This window comes from Lathamus discolor, chromosome 6 (assembly GCF_037157495.1).
Source record: "Lathamus discolor isolate bLatDis1 chromosome 6, bLatDis1.hap1, whole genome shotgun sequence".
Lineage (NCBI taxonomy): Eukaryota > Metazoa > Chordata > Aves > Psittaciformes > Psittacidae > Lathamus > Lathamus discolor.
This window is the reverse complement of record NC_088889.1, coordinates 47,200,876-47,226,539: the sequence shown is the minus strand read 5'-3', so window position 1 is coordinate 47,226,539 and position 25,664 is coordinate 47,200,876. Positions and strand designations below refer to the sequence as shown.

General features: G+C 36.8%; 1 protein-coding gene across 1 annotated transcript in view; it reads right to left on the bottom strand.

Moving 5' to 3' along the window:
* Window positions 1-11,402, bottom strand: part of RYR3 (ryanodine receptor 3) — a 184,503-nt gene extending 173,101 nt beyond the window's left edge. The window contains exons 1-2 of the mRNA XM_065685792.1: window positions 11,236-11,402; window positions 1,890-1,977 (exon numbers count right to left, since the gene is read on the bottom strand). Coding sequence (XP_065541864.1) covers window positions 1,890-1,977; window positions 11,236-11,402 — 255 coding nt within the window. The remainder of the gene's footprint in view (window positions 1-1,889; window positions 1,978-11,235) is intronic.
* Between the last annotated feature and the right edge of the window lie 14,262 nt (window positions 11,403-25,664).

Sequence of the window (25,664 nt, the reverse complement as noted above, 5' to 3'; positions counted from 1 at the left end):
CCCCTAAATTTCAAATGTACCCTTTTCATTTGTGCTACAACATTTAACAAACATTTATCTGCAACATAGGATGAACAATGTTACTAAAGTTTCTAAAAAGTGGCAATAATAGTGTATTTCAGCATTGTTTGGAGAAGACTTTGAAAGAGTTTATCATTCAGGTGTAGGTGGACTGAGCATAAGGAGCTAGTGGAAGCCATATAATCTGCAAATAAGACGATTTGCCGTTAAGATGACTCAGCATTACAGTGAACTTACTAAAGTAAGATCATCCTAGCTGAGGTCTGAAATTGCTTTTCTGGCCTGAAGACACTAATAGAAATGAGTTTAATAGAGTTGTTATCCTATAATGAAATTGCAGATCATGCCTCAACAGTATCTCTTTTTCTTGAGTCTTCTCACACAAATACTGGCATTCTAAAACTTATTTAACCTTGATCTTCACTTACACATAATTTCATCTATTTACTTCAATATACCTTTTTTAGTATGATGCTAACTATTTTATAATTCTGTGAGGAGAAGCCTGCATGCCCAATGAGATGTGGAGGCTCGTGATGAGCAGAGACAAGTTGTTAGTTAAGGATAACAAAAAAAAAAACCCAAAACAAACACCACAAACCACACAAATTCCTAGAGACTCAGTCTGCCAATGAGGAATATAGAAAATCTAAAATATTTAAATGTGAGCTCTGATATTTCCCTGATTAGAAATTTTATTTAATCTAGTCAGTTTAGCTTTGGTAGGTTTTGTTATTGTTTTTTCAATAGAACAGGTTTAAGAGTGCAAGGAATAGCAGCCTGAAAAGGACCTCTGTAAGCAATGGTCTGACACCTCACTAGAGAAGTGCTAATCTAGATCATGTTTCTCAGATGATCTAATGTGCTTACTTTAAGAAAAAAGTCCACTTCAAATTTCTGATCAGCTTGAAGTACTGTTACAGATTAACACCTCTCACCACCACACATTACATCTCTTCAGATCAAAAGTGTAATATGGTGCAGTCATATCAAAGTTCTCTAATTTTTTCAAGGTTTTGCTTCAGTGAATATTTTGCTTCAAGGAGCATAATTTCAGGTTGATCAAAATACATCCATGATTTACTTATCTTCTAAAAGCACACACATTCTAACTATTAATTACTAATATCTGGTTTCCACCAGTAGCATTGTCAGTAAGTACATAAAGTTAACCATGAGATCCATTTTGTACCAGCATAATTGATATCTATTCACAAACACAGATGAACAGCAGTGTTACACTTTTTTTCCTGAATGAAGAGCAAGTGAAAATTCTCCCTTTCTGACCAGAAATCCCTTATCTTGCTAGGATTCATACATCAGTCCTTTAGCAAAAGGTCTCAGACCAGTTAACTCAAACCCCAGTTCTAAGAATGTTTATACACAGAAACACATTGATATTACTAAAATGTATTCCAGGTGGTCTGAAATCCTGTAGAATCTACTAAGTGTCTTATATTATCTATCCACTTGAATGCATGACTTTGCAAAAAGAAAAAAGAGAGCTTTGGAGATTTTTTCTAAATGCTTAACTGTGTGTATTGTAAACATAAATTTCTAGCTGCTTTGGCCAGAGCTGAAGCTGCAATCTGAATTGCACTCTCCAGCAACACCTGCATAGGCTGAGAAACAAAGGTGCTTCTAAAGAAGAGTCACTCAGTCAGTATCTTCTTTAAAGACAGAACAAGTTACCAAAATAGAACTTGGCTCTTTGCAAAAGTATGTCTAACAACAAACAATTTCCTTAATTGAAAACTGTGATTTCTAGCCTTCAGTCATATAGCATTAAGCAGCATACTATCTAATATTTAAAAAGTTTATCTAATTTTAAGAAGTTTTTAATGAGCCACAGTTCAGTGGTTTATTACCAGATAGTATTTAGCCTTGCTCTTCAGACTGTCTTCCTCCTCAAGTTTCACATGTTTCACAAAATGTGGTGAGCTGAAAATGAGATTCCTGTGATGGAGTAATAAACCAAAACATAAACAAGATCAATTTTAATTAATCAGTGACTTGACTTGCTGCAAGGAGAGTCAATTACCAAGGTGAATCGATGTACTGCAGGCATGAACTTGCTTCTGCTCAGTTCACTAATTTCTCAACTCGGAAGTTGAGAACACAGAAATTCCAACAGCTAATGAAACTCCTTCTTCATTTATGTTGCATATATATCCCAGAATTCAGAATTATGGTCATTTATACAATACAGTTAATTCTGTTTAGAGGTCGCATTCAACAGTAGACACGCTTCCATATGTTTCATATTAAAAAGTACAAAACCATCAATCCACTAATACTGATATAACATACATATAAAATATTCAAAATTAGCTGGAAAATGACAGATTTAGTTTGTTACCTATCAATTCATCATCTACTAAATCTCTATAGTCTCTATCATATTCAGTACTGAAAATGAACTGATAAAATTAGCATGACACTGAAACCTAATCAGTTTTGGAAAATCAGTCTCTTTGTTATTAAACCTGCAGATCATAAGCAGAAGCTGCTTCCTCAAAAAGGCATACATATTTTGCTTATATTTTACAACAGCACATAAACATGCACGTGGGTGCTTGCACATTTATAACTTTCATGTAAACCAACAAAGAATTGTTTTGAAAGTATGCACTTATGCAACACCATGTAGAAGTTTTACTTGATAAAATATCTCTTCCATGAGGAAATGTATCTTACTTTTAAAAAACCAAAACATATCAGCTAAACAAAGAAACTCGGAACTCCTGTTTTCTATGGCAAAACAAGCAGGCATATCAAGTTGATCCTTTTTACAGGCCTGATTACTGTGAGACTGTGACACTTTCTGAATATAGATCAGCATTGCAAAGGAAGTAAAAATCCACAGCCACCTTTACTCTTTGATAGACAACAACCCACTCATGTATCTTACTGTATCACGAAGCGCAGGATATAAGAAAACATCTTTATTAGCATTTGAACACTAGCTACAAGCCAGTTCTCCACATGACAGTATTCCTTTCATGGTTTTTGGACAAAACATTAGAACAAGTGAAAATTCACCAGAAAGCGTTACAGTGGCTGCATTCTTCTTAGCAAAACAAGAAATTCTAGGCAGAATTTTCGACGCTCTAACTAGTGATTTTCAGTAAATTTTTGGGTGCCCACCACTTCCCTTCACAAGGGGAATGGTGTCACTGCAAAGCAGTGCACTTGCAGTTTTTGCAGAATTTTGTTCAAAATGCACAGGTTGTGACATGGCTAATGTCACAAAATATTTCCAGTCACTTCTAACGTACAGTCTTTCACCCATTTTTAAAATTATACTACGGTCTTTTAATTGAGAAATAGAAGAATATTTCTACTTGAAAGCTGGAGCTTGACAAGTGGTGCCCTGGGACATGGAACTGGATTGTCTTCTTCTTAAGGGGGAAAAAAAATAAATAAATCTCTCCTAAATCTGACCCCATTAGAAAAATTTGAAGTGCAGTAAGAAAGCATGATGTAAATCATAGTAGATGAACAAACAAATCCTTGCCAGAGTTTTACATGTGCTAATTTGGTGACTTAGTTCTGCAAAGATCATGACTTCAAAGTACAGAAGAAACTTTCTTACACTGCCCATGATTTCTTTCCAGCTATCCAGGATTCAAGGTGGACAAGCACCATTATTTTCAGATCAGGAAATTTTCAGATCCAGACATAGTTTTTAAACAAGGAGTGGATATGCCTTCCATCCATCCACTGCCCGTCCATCTTCCTCTTGAATCCAGCAAAGATTTTTACTCACAACCTCCTTTCCTCTGCACTGATGAAGATCAGCTACAGAAAAATCAAAATCTTGTGTTTGTCTTGAACCTGTTTTCCACATGCTCCATTTAATATTTCCAAGTTCCTGCAGTCAGTAAAGATTACTGCCAATCCTCATCATGAACTACTAAGTTGTTCCTCATCTGATCACAGTCCTGATCCTCATCTGAACTTTCCCTGAATATTTTTGGGTCTAATGGTTTCTTCTTGAAATGAGGTAACCAGAATTCCACATACTATTCAAAGTATGAAAAAAATTACATATTTATGCAATAGCAAAAAGATGTTCTCTGTTATGTTCTTTATCCCTTTCTTAGTAATTTCTAATATTTGATTGCCATTTTTGGCCAGGAATGAGTACCAAGTGGGTGTTTTCACTGAACTATTATAACACCATGATCTGATTTTTCAGTTCTGAGCCAATCATTTTTAACATGAAGCTGGATTTCTATATTCTTCCCTCATGTCTATAATGTCATATTTAGCCTGAATTTCATCTGCCATTTTACTAAGTTACTGCAGTTACTTAACTTCAGAAGGCCCCTCTACAATGGTTCACAGCTTGCTCACGTACTTGCTACCCTAAAAAACCTCCTACCGTCAGTGCTCTACCTATTTATCCCATTTCCAAGGTTGCCTCTCTCTGTGTCTCTCTTCTCCCCCCTCCCTTTCAACCTCCCCATGATTACAGTCAAACACAGTGATGGGTTGTGGAGTATCCATCTTTAGAGGCCTCAAAACCCAACTGGAATACGTCATAAGCAACCTGGCTCCAGAGATCACTTCCAATCTCAGTGACTCTGTAGTTTAGTCAGTTTCATTAAGAGACCATCAGGTCACTTAAAGCTCTGTTTTTTTAAGATACCATAACTGATACATAATCCTTAATGGCTACTGTATGCTAGAACATGATTTGTAATATACATTAGAGTATCCACAACTTAATTCTCCAACAGACCCTCATGTTGGGTTGAACCTGACTCAAAAAGGTAATGTTGCCCTGTTTTCTATCTACATATGTTTTCATCTTGTCTCATTAGAAGGAATGCACAACCTGAAGAAAGATATTAGAATAGGAAATGTACTTTAGTGTTCTGTCTTCTCACTTTCTTTTCCTGAATAAGTTTTATTTATATGATTTTATTCCCACAACACTTGAGCACACAAGAAACAAGGCACTCCAAATTTAACTGCTTTGTCATTAGTGCTCATACTTTTATCCACCAACAAATTACCAATCAAATTACAATAAATATTCTCAAAAAGATTACCACTACATCTCACAATTAGCTTCTCTATCACTGTCAGTCAGGATGCTAACAAAACAGAAATCACAATAATTTCATACTGTTAAGTTCCAGAGAACAAACATCCTGGCTTTATTTACTCTAATTACAAAATGCGCATACAGAACTAAAGTTTTTACTTTAAAACTTTGTGCATGCTAAGGTTTGAATGTCTTTATAACAAGTCTTTTTTAATTTCTTCTTTGTTACTCATAAAGCACTTCTCCCAGCAAAACCTAGCCCTAATCTGAAAGTGACTTCTTGAACAGAAGAAACAAGACAAAGTCTAGGAAAACAAACCAAGACAACTGTTCATTCCAACAAGGAAATTAAATGCAACACCACAATTAAAATACAGTAAATATACATTTAAAAATAATGTATGTTCATAGAGGTATTCCATGTCAGACATTTGCTGGTAACTTAATTCTGATGCTGACAGGTGTAAATATTTTGTTATTGCCCTTTTGCAATTCTGATTACAGGTTTTAAGATCTATAAGGCAAAATATATATACACACTTTTTGCCCAGCACTTTTCACCTATAAGACTATAAAATAGCAAATAACTGTAAATAAAAAAAATATATTTGTTTTCAAACAGGTTTACTATAGCCTTATAAAGTTGGGTAAACAAAAATTGAGTCTAATTCTCTTCTCCTAGATAGTACTAAAAACTATGTAGAACTCCTAAATCAGTAAAATTATAAATGTTAAAATTAATATGAGGAATTGCATTTTTTTTCTTTTAGAAAATGTATTGAAGGTTCACTTAAATATAGAAAAACTGTTAAAAAAAGTATGAATTATACCCATTCAAATTATATAAAACATTTAAGTATCATTTTCAAGAAAACTCCAAAGTATCTTAGCCAGATTTTAATTAAAAAGGAAGATCATACAGCTTATCAGATATGGTCAATATCCATCTTCATCATGGGTAATACACCATCTTTAATAAAACTTCAAAACAGTGTGGTCAAAGTACTTTTCACTTGATCTAACAGAACTTTTTTTCTTTTTCAGAGAGTGATAAATCACTTTGCTGTAGTTGAATTTCACACCTTCTGGTACAAGGCTAACAATGTATTTGAAACTGTGAAACACATCCCTCAGCTTGCTACAGTAAAGAAATAAAACGAAGAAAGGTGACTCAAGTTAGCAAGCTGATGAAGCATACCAAGACTTCCTAAATACTAGTATGAGTTACTTATGTGTTTGTTAAATAAATGATCAATTTTTTTAAACAACAACAACAAAAAAGTCCATAATTTACTTCATTTCCAGCTTCTTAATGGATACAGTTATTGATTCCACTCATTCTATACCAGAAGCTTCATAGAAAGCTACTTTAAAAGAGCACCACTTCCACATTTGAAAAGAACAAACTTTTCAAACCTATAATCTCACATATTACTATTAGGATTACTTCAGTAATTATTATTGGCTTTTAATTTAAAAAAAAAACACTTGATAACAGGTAATGAAAGTAAAGCTAAACCTGCTGAGGATCCACTTTCCACCACCACCACTGATTTAAGATCTGCTCTGGATATTGGTTTCCTTCATTTGTTTGTGGGGTTTATGATGATTTACAACATGACAGTTGGGTTTAAGCACACTTTTGTTTTAGAAATTAACACATACTGCCTGCCAGAAGATTTATTTATAGACATTTAAGCAAAAGAAAGCATAAGAGGATAGATTCATATGACCTCTTCCTAGTTCAATTGCATGACTGTGATGTCTGTATTTTGGGACCAAAATATTTGTGTAGTGTGCACTTCTGTGTGGACATCCTAAAATAAACTTTACAGTACTGCAGTGCAGCTGTATAGACACAAAACCACAAACAAATGACATCCTGAGCAGATCTTTAGCATCTTTTTATAAATTAAAAGTCTTTATTTATTTGGTAGTAACATACTGAGGCCTTTCTTCCCTCAGTAAGAACACAAATTTCTCCCAGTAAACACAGCCAGTTCACTGCAAATGGATCCTCATGATGACAGCAAAGTTATTTGATGGAAATTCACACACCACCATCTGACAGTTCTCAGAAGATTTTAAAAATAGAGTTGGGGTTTCTGTTGTCAGTTTACTCCTTCAGCAGTGGCTGAATCAAAGTGTAATCTCAACTCTGGAACATACTTCCGTATCTTATATCAGGTCATCAGCATGACTGAATAAGCAAATCATTAGACAGTATTAAAATGTAGTCAGTTGTTTTCATACACATTAATACTTCTGAATTAAAACTTACTTCAGAAAGTAAGTATATCAATATCGACCATTTTGCTGCTTCTTTTCAATACAGGTTCCAGGCTGCAGACTTGCCATTGAAGCATTAACAGTCTGATCTTTTCTGTATCATAGCTTTCCCCACCTCCCTCCTCACCCAGTTCCTTTATGGAAATAAGATAGTGACAACAAAAGAACAAACACCAAATATCAAGACCAAAAGTAACATCTAAAATATTTATTATCTGTTATAAAAGCTGAGTACTAAATATTCTTTAAAATCACTCCTTTGATTTCAAACTGTAAGGAAGGAGAAAATCTTAATTTTCACTCCAGCATGGACTGGAAAATAAGAAATACCCTTGGGCCAAAATTTGGCTGGGGTTAGATATTTCCTAATCCTTGATGGAACTTCCTGATTAATAGTTTCTGATAAATGAGTGTCAATAAAATCAGGTATTTTTCAGTCAGGAACAAATGGACACACATACATTTTATACAATCCCATTAACATACCAAGCTCATGAATCTCAGGCAATCTCTCTCCTAACTGGGAAGAATCTAGTTGAAGATGAATCATTACATGAGACTGGGGATCCCGCATGTGAATGCAACCTATCTCTAGATTTCAATCTTGCTTTTTGATATTTAACGGTAGTTTTAACCCTACCGTTATTCACAGATCTGAGCTGAACTAGCCACGCACACCAGCTTGATGCATACCAGTGGCAAAATAAATACGTCATCTTCAATCAGGCAAAATCCTGTCTTGCTTGAAGAAATGAAGAGACTTTAAGTACACATGTTGATTCTCAAAATGACAGATTGATTAAAAGAATCAAAACATATCCCATGCTGATCAAGGAAGTGGAATCAGCCAAGAAAGGCGCATTCTGCATAAGTACTTTTCATTACCTACTGAATGAATCTGTTACAGTGGGTCCCAAGGAGTGTCATGAAAATGGTCAGATTGGAACACTTCTGTCAAGAAAGGGTGAGAGAGTTGGAATTGTTCAGCCTAGAGAAAAGAGGGCTCTGGAGACCTTATTAGAGCCTATGAACACTTAAAGAGGGCTTATAAGAAAGGTGGAGAGAGACTTTTTCCAGGGCCTGTAATGACAGGAAAAGGGGCAACTGTTTTAAACTGAAAGAGGGAAGATTTAGATTGGACACAAGGAAGAACTTTTTTAGCATGAAGGTGGTAACTGGAACATGCTGTCCAGAGTTGTGGATGCTCCATCATTGGAACTGTTCAAAGTCAGGTTGGACAGGGCTCTGAGCAACCTGATCTAGTGAAAAATGACCCTGCCTGCAGCATAGGTTGGACTACACGATCTTTAAAGGTCCCCTTCCGGCCCAAACCATTCTATGATTCTATGAATTGCAGTGTCAGTACTGGCAAGAACCTCTGACATTCATGACTTCTGGCATAAAATTATATGAGCAAATGAAGAAATTATGAGATTCATTAGGAAAGGGGGGCATTATAGTTCATTTTAATGGAGCATCCTTTTGGAGAGAGAAATGAATGCAAGAAACATTACTGCACATGCACATTCTTGCATATATTTTTGGCTTCCCCATTTCTTTTACATTTGATGCAAGGGATATACTGGCAGACCAAGCAGTTAGCAACAGAAAGATATAATATAGGATAGCCATAACAACAAATTCATTTTCATTTTAGCCATTTGCTGGTAACTGGAGTTCACAAATATAAAATTTTTGGCATAATAAACTCAACCTGTATGGTTTAACTCGTAAGTTTTTACTGTTTAACAGGTGATCAGAAATATTAATGGAATATCCAGTGTCTTGTCTCAATTACAGATGAACCAGTTTAAAAATCTTGGCATATGACAGCAAGAAGTAATCCAAATAGAAGCTGTCAGCCTTTTGGAATCCTAGTGCATGCCCACTACCAGATTAGTAAAGATACCAATAGCAACAGACATTAGGTCATATCTGTTTCAAATGGGAATGAATGTGCAAAGTATTTAGCATATTTTTTTCAATCATATATACTGTATAGAAGATTACATCCCTGAACTAGCAAATATAAATATTTCAGATGTTTATTTAACATTGCAGTTTCTGAAAGAATGTAAGATTTCCCTTTTGGACTAATGTTTTTTGCTAGGAATCTTCAATGTGACAGACAAAAACTGTGGATCTTTAAGTACCCAGTACCATTCAGGGTTTTATGTATTGTCTATACCAACTGTTGGCAAGATACTTAAGAGTACAGATTTGAAAATTAGGGAGCTGCAATGGGAAAAACTATTATCTAAGATTTTAGGATCTCAAAACAAATTAGAAAAGGCTCTACAAAAAGATGAAACAAAGCAGACATTTGCTCAGTCAGGGTATCAAGTTACAGGCTAGCTGCTTTCTACATGATAATAGGGGAAACCTTTTTAAATATGTTTTAAAAATAGTACTCTGAGAGAGGATTTTATGGTGTTGCAGTTACCCGAATTTAAGTCTTGTACTTGTCAGGTATAGGCAGAACCACTACAGAAAAATGGGCAGTAGCATTTAAACACTTACTGAGTGCTTGCAAGACCCAGGTCTTTTACCCAGGTCTCAGAACCACAGCAGGCCTGTGAATAGCCAATAGTTAAATAAGGCTTGCATGGGTTGGTTAAGAAAGGAATAGGTATGAATCAGGCTCAATCGTTTACATTTACACACAATTATCATAAATTATAAAGCAAAACAATTCTAAAGGAACTACAATATCTATGGTTATTCTGTACAAGTGAATGCACAGATATATTAAGGTATATATGGGTATATCCAGACAAAGTACAGATATATCAAGGGATGTGGAAAACATTAACGAGCTTTTACACACAGTGCTCCTCTATTGCAGAATTGAAAGAATCTTTTGAAAGTGAGCTATAATACATACAAATTATTTTAGAATACATTTAATATGAGGATATAATGCCTTTGAAATCCAGCTACATCTTCCATTTCTTAGTCCATACTCTACTATGCTGTTATTGCACTATGTATACACACATACCTGTTAAGTTTACTGTTTTCTATGAGTAAAACTCTTCAAACAAGAGCTTGCTAAGATGAATTACACTCCTGTTTTGATAAAAATGTCTGAAAATCATAAATTACTGTCATATATATTTAAACTTAACTACCTGTTACAATCCTGAATTACGACTTGCTGGAGATTTATTTCAGAAGTAAGGTCTCTGATATTTTCAGCAATTCTTTAAAACAAAAAGCTCACCATACTAAGAAATCATCCACATCTGTTACAGTTTAAAAGAGAAAAGGCATCAGATGAGGTGAAAATTCCCACAGAAATCTTTCAAATAGGATTTGAAAACCACAGCAGATATCTTAACAGCCTTCATACAAAATATATGAAAAATGTTAGAATAAAGAAGAAAAGATGACACAAAAAAAACATGAAAATTGAAGTATATTCAACTGCTGTCCACCCCATATCAAGTGTTTACACATATTACTCAAGCTGGACTACAGACAGTGGAATATACTCCAGGTTTCAACAAGAACTGGAAGGGATAGATACTGACAGAGCATGAATGAATCATATCTACCACATATATCCTCAAAAGTGAAAAATTCAACAGTTGCATGGCAGTTTGCCCTGCATAGTGATTTTACAGGTATCTTACAGTTATTGCTGTTCCAGTAAGAGATACCTACAAATCTGCAAGCAGTAGCAGTATTTTAAAAAGTGACAAATCCATCAGTACCCTCAAGCAAACCGAGTGGGAATATGAGAGCTTCCTGAAAGGTCTTTCACAGATGACTCATCTCAGCCATGCTCTCATTTCATTGGATCTACAACTGACAACAACTACAATTAATGGGAATAGAATAACTTCCCATAAAATTAAGATAATTACTTCTCAGTGTCTAACAAATTGATGTTACACAAAGCATTTAAGACTGCCCACATGACATCCTTGTCTCTAAACTGGAGCGGCATGGATATGACAGATGGACCCCTTGGTAGGTAAGTAACTGGATGAATGGTCGCATCCAAAGAACTGCGGTCAACAGTTGATGTCATGTGGAGACCAGTGCTAAGGGCATTCCTCAGTGGTCAGTATTGGAACATCTTTGTCAGCGACATGGACAGTGGAATTGAGCGCACACTCAGCAAGTTTGCCAATGACACCAAGTTGTGTGGTGCTGTCAGCACTCTGGAGGGAAGAGAAGACATGCAGAAGAACCTTGACAGGCTTGAGAGGTGGGTCTGTGTGAACCTCATGAGGTTCAAAAAAGCCAATTGCAAGGTCCTACATATAGACCAGGGCAATCCTAAGCACAAAGAATGTGAGTCTACAATGCAGCATACAGTTGTAAGTGATAAAACAGAAGAAAGCTTTACTTTTGATATCCCATTTCAAAGGCAGATATTCTTTTGTTTCTGAGAGTTACAAAATTTCTTCCTCAAGTTTACAAGTTACTATGTGCCTGAACTTTCAAAATTCACAATCATACTACCTGATTCTATGAAAGCTTAGTTATCACTGGAGAGCTAAATTAGATTTTCTTATCAGGAATACTGGGGCTGATTTTATACTTGCATGTGCTAAGTTAGATTTGTATCTTTCTTAACATATGAAAAAAAGGAAATGACAAAATCTATCACCATTTCAAACTGCAGGGCAACTGTTATATTCCCACTATGGGTTTCTTCCACAGAAATTACTGCTTGACATCCATAATATGTTAATGCATATGAAATTTGGTTTTGGCAAGACAATTAGAGTATGAATCTTCAAATATTCTATGACTCCAAATCTAGATCCACATTTTGCTTCAGATAGATTCCTTAGCTTTGTGTTCATCTCTACTCTCTGCTCTTGTGGGACCTCTTTGGAGTACTGTGTGCAGTTCTGGTGTCCTCAACATAAAAAGGACATGGAACTGTTGGAACAAGTCCAGAGGAGGGCCACTGGAGCACCTCCCTGTCGTTGTTTAAGCCCAGCCGGCAACTCAGAACCACAGAGTCACTTGACAGCTCCCTCCAACACACCCCCACACACACAATCTCCCCCCACTCCCACAGAAATGAGGAGGAGAATAGAAAGAATGTAACTCCCACGGGTCGAGATAAGAACAGTCCAGTAACTAAGGTGCAACACAAACCACTGCTGCTACCACCAATAATAATAATGATAATGGAAACAACAAGGGAAGAGAATACAACTGCCCACTACCTGCCACTGATACTCAGCCTGACCCAAGCAGTGATCTAGCCCTTCTGGGTAACTACCCCCAATTTATATACTGGGCATGACGTGCTGTGGTATGGAATACCTCTTTGGCTAGTTTGAGTCAGGTGTCCTGTCTCTGCTTCCTCCCGGCTTCCCCTCCTCCCTGGCAGAGCATGAGACTCAGAATGTTCTTGGCCAGAGTAAATATTACTGAGCAGCAACTAACAACATCGGTGTTATCAGCGCTGTTCCCAGGCTGAAAGTCAAAACACAGCGCTGCACCAGCTACTAAGAAGGAGAAAAATGACTGCTACTGCTGAACCCAGGACACTCCCATATGAAGATAGGCTGAGAAAGTTGGGGCTGTTCAGCCTGGAGAAGAAAAGGCTGAGTGGAGACCTCATAGCAGCCTTTCCAGTATCTGAAGGGGGCCTATAGGAATGCTGGGGAGGGACTCTTCATCAGGGACTGTAGTGACAGGAGAAGCGGTAAGGGGTTAAAGCTTAAACAGGGGAAGTTTAGACTGGATATAAGGAAGAAATTCTTTACCGTTAGGGTGGTGAGGCACTGGAATGGGTTGCCCAGGGAAGCTGTGAATGCTCCATCCCATGTGGTGTTCAAGGCCAGGTTGGACAGAGCCTTGGGTGACACGGTTTAGTGTGAGGTGTCCCTGCCCATGGCAGAGGGGTTGCAACTAGATGATCTTTCAACCCTGACTATTCTATGATTCTATGATCTAAACCTGCAATGGATATACAAAACCTCACTAATTTTCTAACCACTGTGTAGATCACTGAGTGAAGTTACATAGTCCCACTCACACTTCAAAACAAACAGACATAGAAGTGAGATAGCCAGAGATCTGAAGTGTACCTGCTAGACTTTCTCTTCATAGTGACTTCCGCAAGAGAAAAAAGAGAGGCTTTAAAAAAAATGTAGACAAATAAAATTCCATATTTTAATAGATTCATTTCAAATAGTAGAATTTAAACAGTGAGAAATATGTGGGCTCCACAAAATAAAACAGATTTTAAGGTACCTAAATGTACCCAGGGTAGGGCAACAAAGCTGGTGAAAGGGCTGAAAGGCACGTCCCATGAATAGCTGAAGAGTCTGGGTTTGTCTAGTTTGAGGAGGAGACCAAGGGGTATTGTCATTGTTCTCTACATCTTCCTGAGGAGGGGAAGGTACTGATCTCTTCTCCCTGGTATCCAGTGACAGGACACATGGGAATGGTTCAAAGCTGTGCCAGGGGAGGTTTGGACTTTACATTAGGAATATTTCTTTACTGAGAGGGTGATCAAACACTGAAACAGATTTCATAGAGAGGTGATCAATGCTACAGGCCTATCAGTGTTTAAGAAGAGGCATTTGAAAAATGCCCTTAACATGCTTTAACTTTTGGTTGGCCCTGAAGTAGTTAGGAAGTTGGACTAGATGATCACTGTAGGTCACTTCCAACTGAACTAGTTTAGTCTATTCTAGTCTAAATAAGGAAAAAAATATATGTTAGGAGGGAAAATCCAACAGTATAAACAGAGGAGCATAAACTGCCTATTTTGCCCCTGCGTACAGGTCCTTTCTGCAAAATTTGGTTTTACAAAGATCAATTACTTTTTGGCTGATTGAAATCTAGAGTGCCCATAAAATTTTTTCTGTCTTCAGAGGCTGTAGCCTCCCACTTTCATGTTACTTCCGATTTACTGCTACACCACAGTAGAATCTTCCCAGCCCGCACTGCTCCCAAGCTCAGCAGCAGGAAAGAAACCATCTCTCCCTTCCCAGTCTGTTCAGTCCAGGCTCAACTCAGTCACTTGTAACAGGAAATAACTCTGAACAAATATTGCTTATCGGAGATGGCTTTAAGAAAACAACTTTATGTTCTAAAAAAGCTGGGCTAGCACAGTCAGTTTTGTTACTAGTCTTGTTTAAGATTCACATCAGGGAAGACAGTGGAGAAACATGCAGCAGATCATTGATTAGAACAATTTTACCCATTTCAGATTGAAAATCAGTTACAAATCAGGTGTCTGAAGTTCACAGAATGGATGAGAACCAACTTTTGTATGAGTTCAGACAAGACTAAGCTTGGAAATAAAAGACAACTACCGTAAAGCTCTCTCACTTGTGACTCACATTTGCAACACTGAGATGTTACTAAATCTAGGATCGGAAATCTACAAAAATCACAGCTGCTTTACCCTCAGTGTTTCTATACATACTCGGATACTGTTTTTCTATTTCTAGGGCTTCTATTTCATGTAGAGATTAGTGTGCTTTAAAATATCTGTCAGAGACCTTATGCAATGGGAATAAACCGAGGGAAAAAAAACTTGAGTACAAACAAATTATCCATTTGTTGAGAAGTTACACAAAAAGAACACAACAATTTCCTAAACACAAACAAGCTAGTAGGACTTCAAGACACTGACTGAAACTATGAAAACAATTATACAACAGTACTACAGAGAAAAATCTCTTCAAACTAACATAGCTGATACCACCTTCTCCCACCTGTAAAATCTGGTGCTCACTTCCTTTCATATCGTTCCCTGATTAACAAATATTCTGGCTCTGCTAAATTTATAATCTCCATATAAACATCATCTCAAATTACTACTCTGGAGCCATTAATAAGCCAGGAGGTTGAAGATGACTAAAAATGGTATCACAGAATAGAGGTGAAAAGAGTAACTCTTATTCTTGTAAAAGTCCAGAAATCATTAGAATGAAGTACAAAGCATGGATTTTCAAAATGAGGTTATCAGATTTTTTATTTATTTTTTTTTTATAGGACCTGCGCATATACCTTCTGGTCTCAGTTCTACAGATTCAATGCTGACCTACACTCTACCACCAGCTAATGTTTGAAGCCATGTAATTTTCTGAGGTTTTTTAGATACTCGTAGTCCTAGTTTCAGCTGCGACTTTTCATTTCATTCAAAATTCAGTTCATTTTCATCCTACTAGTTGGTACAGTGCTGTGTTTTGGCTTTAGTCTGAGAATAATGCTGAGAAATTTGCAACTAAAACATCGGTGTGTTATTTCAAACACCACGCTATCTCAAAACCAAATTAGTATACAACTTTTTTCTTTGCGCAAAGGCACAAAAATTTGACCTCATAATTAAAATAATACAGAAATGTTTCAACAGTTATTACTGACCTATAAAATCAGATTTTACGGTCAGGCAGTTTCTAAATCTACTGCACAATTAAATTACCCACTAACAGCTCTTCTAAAGAAGTCAGGAATTACAAGATTTAATTTCTCATACTTTGAGGGCATCTGCAGTTTATTAATGCAATTGGATACTGTATTATTTGTAGACATACTGTAAATAAATTACATACAATTATAATGTGGAAAAAGCAACTGAATTGCAAAGGCACCACTCACTGTATTTTTTAGATATTCAGATGAAACTGCAGATTTCAATTATAGTAACAGAGAAAAAGCTATTTCAAATAACACTGTCCCATGTACAACTATTTTAACCTCTTTGAAGCCTAATTGTCTTAGTCCCCTACAAATGTGATATGCTGAAGTATGAAGAGTTACATGCTTGCAGAAAGGCAGATATGAAAACGATGTTAACTATGAAGTGTTTTATGTTGCCATCACAGTGGAAAAGGGCTCTCTGCCATGTTCCAAGTTTTCTCACACTCTCTCCTCCATCTTCAACAGAGTACAGTTTTATTAGTTCAAACTAAAACTGGCTGGAATAATAGAAAACTTACAACCTACTACTCCCAAACTTAGCAAAACCTTCACTTCTACATTCTTAGTTTTGTATCTGTTCATTAGTACAGGGCTCAAAGATGTCTGAAGCTCTCATAAAATTAGTCTGTTCTTATATTTTCAAGCATGTTCACTAAAGGAAAATATGCTTATGTGAATTATAAAGCTCCTAAAGTATCCTCTTATTTCTAGATGAAGTTTTCTGCATCACTGCTAACCTCAGCCATTCCTTCTCTTTCTAAAAGTTACATCACCAGTTGAAAAGCTCACGGAACATCAGCTTAGGGCCTATACCCATCACTTTTTCATGGTCTTTGTTTTAATGGGAACTCAAAAGGTGCCTCCAAAGATTTACAGTAACCTACCTGATACTATATTATTATAAATTATATTCTCTACAAAATATGCAAAACCCTTATGGATTTAGATGTGTTTTTAACAGCTGCTCTTCTACATGAAGATCTTAAAGGCAAGCGTTCAAAAAGTTGAACCTACCTAACCTAGCCATCAAGTCCTTTTTTTCAGTTTCTCAGCATATCTCTCATGACAATTCCTTGCACCTTCTCTCACCTCAGACTTTGTCACAAATTGATTTTCTTCACTCTTCATTTTCTACATCAACCTTAGAACTGTTTCTCCCTAGTTTTGTATTGTTTGCCTTCTCCATCCCACACCTCATGTTTCTATTTTAGTTAAAGGAGAGTTCTGGCTACTTCTGATGTGCGTAGGCACAGCAAATGCACAACCATTGTTTTTAAAATTTGTCTTTCATGATGTAAAAAGACACAGTGTGTGTGATAATTTTATGCCCGGGAAGAAAAAAAACGAACAAAAACAAACAAAAAACCAACACAAAAAAACACAAACAAAAAAAAACCAACCAAAAAAACAAACCCCCCAAAAATCAAGACCATAAAACAACAACCTTCACCTCACCTCCCCCCAACAAAATAAAAACACCAAGAAAAACCCAAAACCAAATTGTTTTGAAGTACATAAAGAAGTTGCTGCAAACTCTAAATCACTATGTTTTGTTGCCGAATCTCCCAACCAACTCAGTACAGAATATAAATAAATATAGACAATTTAATATACAATAGAGTTATAAACACTTTTTTAATCATGGGAAAACGCTGATCTGTTTCTAAGCTGAATCTCTACTGAGAAATATGTAACTATGTGCTGTTCTAGGTAGTGCTAATACAGCTCCATTACTTGAATTAATCTGTTCCTTATTTGTAAGCAGTCCTAAATATAAGACAAAGATCTCTTTATCCCTACACTAAGTCTGTTCTTTGAGGTATGCCATCATAAATATTCAAAGTTCACTCCACATAGACAGTTGTTCGATCATAGATTGTCATGGTCAGTACAAAAGGTTAGACACCTGTTTACCACAAGCTTATCTCAGCTCATCTACAAGAGTCTGGGAACGTCTCTTTAAAGGCAGACACCAATCAAAGACCTCCATGTCATACAAATACATCCAAACATAAACAGCCTGTGTACTCTCATGGTCAACAGTGACAAAGAAGGTCAGGGACTTTTACCACCCCTTTCATGACAGGAAGAAGAAAATGTCACAGTTTACTTAACATGTCAATGATCCTCCTTCTACCTTATTATACAGTCCCTTACTGCTTAGCAGGATCTTTATTTCAATCCTTCTTATATCCCCAATTCTGAACAGGAAGCACAAATGTGTGAATATGATCTATTCGCAAGACAGAAGCAGCCTTCTTTTTTGTATCTCAAAAGCTACATAACTATCTCCTTCCTCATCAAGTCACTTCTCACACTAGCACTTCCTACCCTGCTTCTTCACCAAGATATTAGCTCCTGCCTCAACAGTCTGTGATTCCAATTTATTCCATCTAAAAAAAGTCTGAAGATGAAATTCCCTCTCAATTTATGAGAAATATGAAGCAGAAAAGTAGATAACAGAACCTGATAGGCAGCAAAGCATGTCATTAAACAGAAGTATTCTTAAGTAGTTTTTTCACTGCATGTATAGGACAAAGAAGGGGTTCAACTAGATTTCAAGGGTTTGTACCACCAAACTTTTTCATTCTATGCATTTCCACTGCACAAATAATTGAGATAAAATTGAGATCTCGCTTCCAGTCTTAGCAGTACATCATAAAATATTAGCAGTCATATCACCTATGCAGTAAACCAGATAGCATACTTCGTCAATATATGAAAATTTCCCAGAGAAAGCTTCTAGCATATCTGTGAGACTCTGCACATTAATTTCAGAGGTACTATCTCTTCCTAATGTCTTACGATCCACACAGTATGAAATGCTTCTCTCAGATTACAGAACATCATACACAATAGCTTGCTAATATGACAGAAATATGGAATATGACAGAAAACCATTATGGGGGCAGTATCAAAATCCTGCCTCAAAAACATTAGAGCAACTTATTGAAAAAACTAAACTAATCTCCTAAAATACACTTACTTTTTTCCCCAAATCACACAAAACAGTGAAGAGTAGAGATTATACATAATATCAGTGCTTTGCATTATCAGTAGGCTTATTTAAAATTTATTATAAATAATAGAGGAAGTCTGTTATACATAGCATTATAGTTCACTTAAGATTATACACAACTGTACAAATAGCCTGCATTGAAATAATAATCTTTGAAATTGTTAAATCCAGCTCTCTGAAAAGCAGATTTTATTTGTACCCACCTGTAGAAACTAGGAATACTTTTAAGATATTATTGTATTAGAGCTTCCTAGCTCTTAATGTTTTCTCCATACCTGAGTTGTGACACTCTGAAACACTACGGTATATAACAATTTCGCATCATATAGCATACAATCACTAAAGACTATGGTATATGATGACCAGACATCACATACCTTCATCATATGATGAAGGATATGTATCAATCACAGGCTTGATGATTATCAGTTGGTGCAAAATTGATTCTTTTCCCTACCCTTAGTAGAAATCCTATACAGCATATAAACACAAAACCCTCAAGCATTTCTGGTTATACTGCAAGAATAGCTGGGATACCCATTAGTTAATGCACTGTTTTATTATTCTCACATCAAACTAATTTTATTAGCACTAGCTTCTATAAGCCACCAACAGAAATCAAAACAAAGTACAGAAAGCAGCAGTTCTGTACATGAAGCTCCAAATTACATAGTAAAGTACAAATAAAAGTTTACTGCAGAAAATAATATTGTTAACATAAAATTGCTGCTAAAGCTTTTTAGCCAACTGTGAGTCAAAATGCAATAAAATTTACTAAATGAATTACATAAGCCATTCCTTATTCACAGAAAAATTTAAAGGGTTACACAGCCACTCAGACACTAAGAATATGTAAATACTTCTGTAAGTTCCATTAAGGTTGGACATTGATTAACATGTAAAAATCAGCACAAACAAAATGCAGCTGTGAATGTTGGAAAGATCTAGACTAATCTTCTAGTGCAAGCCTGAGAAAACTTCCTTACACAGACTTGCTGATCTTTCCAATTCCATGTAACAGTAGTTGGGACATCAAATTTCTTTTCACATGACTAGCTTGTCACTTGTTTAACATCAAGTATAAAAAGACTCTTTGATGATTCTACAGCATACTAGAAAAGTTGTATTTTCTAAATATAATAATTTCAGAATTGATAACTCTAAACAAAACTAATTTTATATTAAAGGAACAACTCCCATCATTGATAAAAGATGAAAAAAGTAAGTAACTACAGGGTCTACTGTGGCCATAGAGCCTGTAGCTAGCACTACAATTTCATGGTGATTATGTCATTTATATAAATAACTCCAATTTCTAAAATGGGTTTTATTTTTAAATGCATCACATTAACTGGACAGAGTTTAGGACAACAATGAAAAATTGGCATTTAGATTTGTAAAGCCTGAAATTCCTGATGAGACCCTGCTATACATTTTATTTAAACACTTGCAGTAGCGTAGCATGCTCCTGGGAGACTAATAACACCATTAGCATGAGTACAATCTACAGTTCAAATATTCTGCATGTATCTCTGGTGAACATTATATGATTATTAAGATAAACATTCACAGCTACTTTGTTCACATAAGCCACATCTGAACCCCACATCTGGGAAAAACGTGCATTTCATAGATCTTAGCACATTCAGATGAATCAGCCATTCATTACTCCAGCTGCCTTCCTGTTAATCTTTCTTCATTAAAAAAAGTATAAAATGCTTTCTCCCAAGATGCATTTCACCCTGCACTGGGTAACATATGCTGAGAACTTACAATAAAGCCCACCTCCCAAATGAAGTGCTTCTCCTCACGGTTTTGATTAAACATCTCAACCTCAGCATCTCAAAACTGAACTGGCTGTTCTCAGTATGACCAACAAACTTGGCAAAAAGAGGCCAGAACTGGTTTGCATTTGAAGAGACTCCTGCCTCCCTTGTTCCTACAAGCTTCTGTTTCTCTGTGTCTTCTTCCTTGCAGAGAAACTTGCCAATACACATTACTTTTATTTGTCTAAGCACAAATTCAGTGACCTGATTGGCACTTTTCTGCTTTTTGAACAGAAAGTACATAATTTTGTGTCTCTCCACAGTTTAAGTGCTAATCTCATATTTTAATTTCAATGCTTTTTCTTAACTATTTTTTTATTCAATAATTTTTCTTAATAAAACTCTTTTCTATATTTGAACTGGTCAAGGACGTTAATGTTCTACTTTTTTCAGCTTCCTATCTTCTAAGTGATGTATTTCCTAGACCTCGGACTCTTCGTCTTTAAAAATAAATAAAGCGCAAAACAGGTAATATTCAATACAATTTCATAATCAAGATATTGTATTATTTGAATTATGTTAAATGCTATCATGTGATGTTTGATTAACGTTACGAGAACTATTTATGAAACAGATGTGAGATTAGTGACCTGAATTAAGATCATCTTCATGGTCTGAGATTCTAGCACACCAACTATAATCAATTGTTGGTTCAAGGCTATAACTCTTTGATATCATTACATGGAAAAAAAAAAAAAAAAGAAGAAATAAGCAGCTGACAAAATACATACAGGTAAACAAATTGAATTTTCTGTTCTGAACTGGACGGATTAGTTGGTGAATTAGGGTTGAGGCAGGAAGTGATATGACTTGCAAATCTATTGTGGATTATGGATCATCTGAGACAGAAGAAGAAATCACCTAATACTAATCTCTATAAAACCAGATACGTCATGGCTTGACTTCGCGAATGAAGATTTGGGAAGGGCTTTACCCATGCTTACTACAAGTGCGCTGATGACTAAAAAGGCCAATGTGCGATAAGCAAATCCGGCTGCAAAAAACACAGCGAAAGATATCCTTGGGTAGTATAGGCGGGGCACGATTCTTTCTATGTTGTCTTTTCTCCTCGAGACTAGTTCTGCGTGAGTTCTCAAAGGAGTCAATGGCATTATGTACGGTGTGTCTCCAAGTCTCCCGATTGGAGGCCAAGGTGGACCACTGATCATAGTCAATATGGCCAAGGCTAAGGTATTGTTTCAGGGAGTCCTTATATCTCTTTTCTTGCAGCAACTGGTGGCAAGTTCACCGTAAAACACAATCTTAGGGAGGCAGTGATACTTCATCCTAGAGACGTGCCCTGCCCAGCGCAGCTGCAATTTCAGCAATATGGCCTCGATCCTGGTGACCCCTGCCTGTTCAAGGACATTTGACACATAGTCAGTCCAATGGATGTTTAGAATTGTACGGAGGCAGCGCTGATGAAAGCATTCGAGGAGTTGCAGGTGATGGCGGTAGATAACCCATGATTCAGACCTATATAAAAGAGCAGACAGTACAATGGCTCTATAGACACTAATCTTTGTACTTCAGGTGTTTATTGCACCAGACTCTTTTATGGAGTCTTCCGAAGGCTCTATATGCCTTTGCTATTCTGTTGTCTGTCTCTTTGGCGATCGTGGCATCCAAGGAAATAATGCTTCCCCAGGTAGCTGAACTGCTTGAACTGACTTAAGCTCTGACTCGCCAATGGTAATGTGAGAATGATGCTCCTCTTCTTGTGGTGCAGGTTGGTAGAGAACTGTCTTCTTCAAGCTGACTTCCAGCCCAAAAAGCTCAGCCTCCAGATGTTAAACGCTGCAGAGCTGCTTCTGTGTGGGCAAGGGCGGCATCATCAGCAAAAAGCAGTTCACGGACAAGATGATTTAGTGTCTTAGTGTGGGCCTTCAGTCACCTTAGATTGAATAGGCTCCCATCTGTACAATATTGAATATAAATGCTGTTTTGTTCATCAAGGTCTACCATTGCCCTTTGGAGCATCATGATGACGATTGTGAATAAAGTTGGTGCAAGAACACAACCTTGTTTCACACCATTGGTTATTGGGAAGGGCTCAGAGAGTGCATCACCATATCTGACTTGGCCTTGCTGATCCTCATGTAACAGAATAATCATTTTAAGGAACTTGGGGGGGCAACCTAATCATTCCAAGATCAGCCACAGGCCTTTTCTGCTCACAGTGTCAAAAGCTTTGGTGAGGTCAACAAAAGTTACTTAGAGCCCCTTATTCTGCCCTCTACACTTTTCTTGCAGCTGTTGAGAACAAATACCATGTCTGTGGTACTTCTATTAGCTCTGAAACCACACTGACTTTCAGGTAGAAGCTCTTCTGTGATAGCGGGTACTAATCTGTTCAATAGTATTCTTGCAAGAATTTTTCCAGCAATGGAGAGCAGAGTTATACCTCGGTAGCTTGAGCAGTCTGACTTTACACCTTTTTTCTTATGCAGAGTGATGATGATTGCATGAAAATCTGATGGTAATTTACCTTGTTACCAACAGCACACAGCTAGTTGTGAAATTTAGCATGAAGTGCTTGGCCTCCATGCTTCCAGATTTTGGGTGGGATTCCGACGACCCCAGCTGCCTTGCCAGTTTTCACCTGCTGTATAGCCTTAAGAGTCTCTCCCATGGTAGGGGCTAAATCCAATTCGTTTTTCACCGGATGTTGTAAAATGTGCTGGATTCCTTCGCCTTGGACTACACGGTTAGCACTAAAGAGTGTTTGAAAATGTTCAGACCAACGACTCAGGATGGAGATTTTATCTGTAAGAAGCGTTTAGCCATCTGCACTAAGTAAGTGGCTTTGAACCTGAAATGTGGGTCCATACACTGCTTTTAGAGCCTCATAGAATCCTCTGTGGTCACCCAAATCTGCATGTAATTGAGTCTTTTCTGCTAGGTTGAGCCACCACTTGTTCTGGATGTCTCGAAATTTCTGTTGGAGTTTACTACACGCAAGACGAAAGGCTGCTTTTCTTACATGGCAAAGTGGCTGGGCGAGGTGTGCTTGATGAGCAGATCTCTTCTTTGTCAGCAGTTCTTGGACCTCCTAGTTGCTATCGTCAAACCAGTCTTTGTTTTTCTTTAAGGAGAACCCAATGGATTCTACGGAAGTCTGCAGGATGCTGTTTTTAATATGTTGCCAAAGCACTTCAGGAGAAGAATCTATAAGATGGTCTTCAAGCCTAGTTTGAAGGTTAGCCTGAAAGCTGTCCCTTGCTGCAGCTATTTGGAGATTATTAACATTGAGCCTCCTCCTCAGAATGCTGCCCCTCTTAGTTTTGGGCTTCAAGTGGAAGTTTGCAATGCACAAGGCGGTGGTCTGTTTGACATTCTGCACTAGGCATCACTCAGGTGTGACAGACATCACGAATATTTCTCTGGAGCACTAAGACATAATCAATAAGGTGCCAATATTTAGATCGAGGATGCATCCAGGTTGTCTTCCGGCTGTCTTTCTGCTGGAAAATAGTGTTGGTGATGGTAAGCTGCTGCTCTGCACAAAACTCTAGCAAGAGGTGACCGTTATCATTGCAGCTACCAACACCATGCTTGCCTAGTACTCCTTTCCAGGCTTCAAAGTTCTTACCTACTCGGGTGTTGAAGTCACCAAGGATTATGATCTTATCTTCTATAGCAATCTTTTGAGTTAGGTGACGCAGGTCAGAGTAGAATTTTTCTTTTTCTGCAGGGTCAGCTTGCAGAGTTGGAGCATATATACGGAAAAGAACAACATGTTGCTTATTGTGTAGTGGAAGACATACGATCGGAATGACCTATCGGCAAATTTTCAAGTTTAGAGATGATGGAGTTTTTAATCATGAAGCCAACTCCAGAAAGATGACTTTCAGTTTTGGATTTGCCTGACCAGTAGAGTGTATAGCCAGCACTAAAGAAAATACTGCAATAAATCAGATGTTCATTTATTATTTATTCTACTATGCTAAAGTAATGGATACTAATTTTGAGATACAAATATCATATATTTGTATATATGTTAGTACTCAGGAAAAAAAAATAAAAAGAGGCAATAAACCCACTTGTCTCAATTTTCTCCCTGTATGCCTGAAAATATTTACAGAAGACAATTTGTCTCACTGAACAGTAGTAATGTGTTGTCACACACATTAAGACATGAAGAACTCACTCTCAGGTAAAAGACTGAATAAAGACTAATCGCAGTGGCTCAGAAGAAATTTCTGATTATGTTAATTTATTTTTTAACCAATGAACTCTGATTAGCAACACTTTACACAAAAAAAAAAAAAGGAAATGAAAAAAAGTCAAACTAATGTATATCATCAGTAGAAATAACAGTAAGTGTGCCTAAAAGAGGCAGGGAAATTTGATTTTGCATGACACACTGAAATTTTAATCCAGAGAAAAGCTTTTGAAAAGGTCTGAAAGGATAGCTTAAAAAACAATTTAGCACACTAAAAAATAGAAAGATCATAGCTATTAAATTTTCTTTTTTTTTTTTTTAACAAGTAATTAGTATTCATCACATAACTGTATAGTAAAAATAACAAAAAGACTCTCTTGAATCACCTGAAAATAGATCCTTTCCAAATATTACCAGCCTTTAAAACTGTGCTTCCCCCTGTTTTAGAGAGTATACTCTGAGTATTTAGGACAAAAATATTTTAGTTAATAAAACTACATATTTAGTTTAAAAAATAAAGGCTTAGTTAAAAAAATTACTTCATCATCTAGTTAATGAAAAACAAGACCCTAGAAGATTTTCAAAAATAATAAAAATAAACTATGACTTGCTTCTGTGAAGTTGATTTGCACACTCGTCCTGGGTTCAGCAGTACCAGTTATTTTTCTCCTTCTTAGGAGCTAGTGCAGTGCTGTGTTTTGATCTTTTGTCCTGGGAACAGTGCTGATAACGCCGATGTTTTTAGTTGCTGCTCAAATGTTTGGTCTGGCCAAGGACTTTCTGAGCCTCATGCTCTGCCAGGGAGGAGGGGAGGCCGGGAGGAAGCAGGGACAGGACACCTGACCCAAACTGACCAAAGAGGTATTCCATACCACA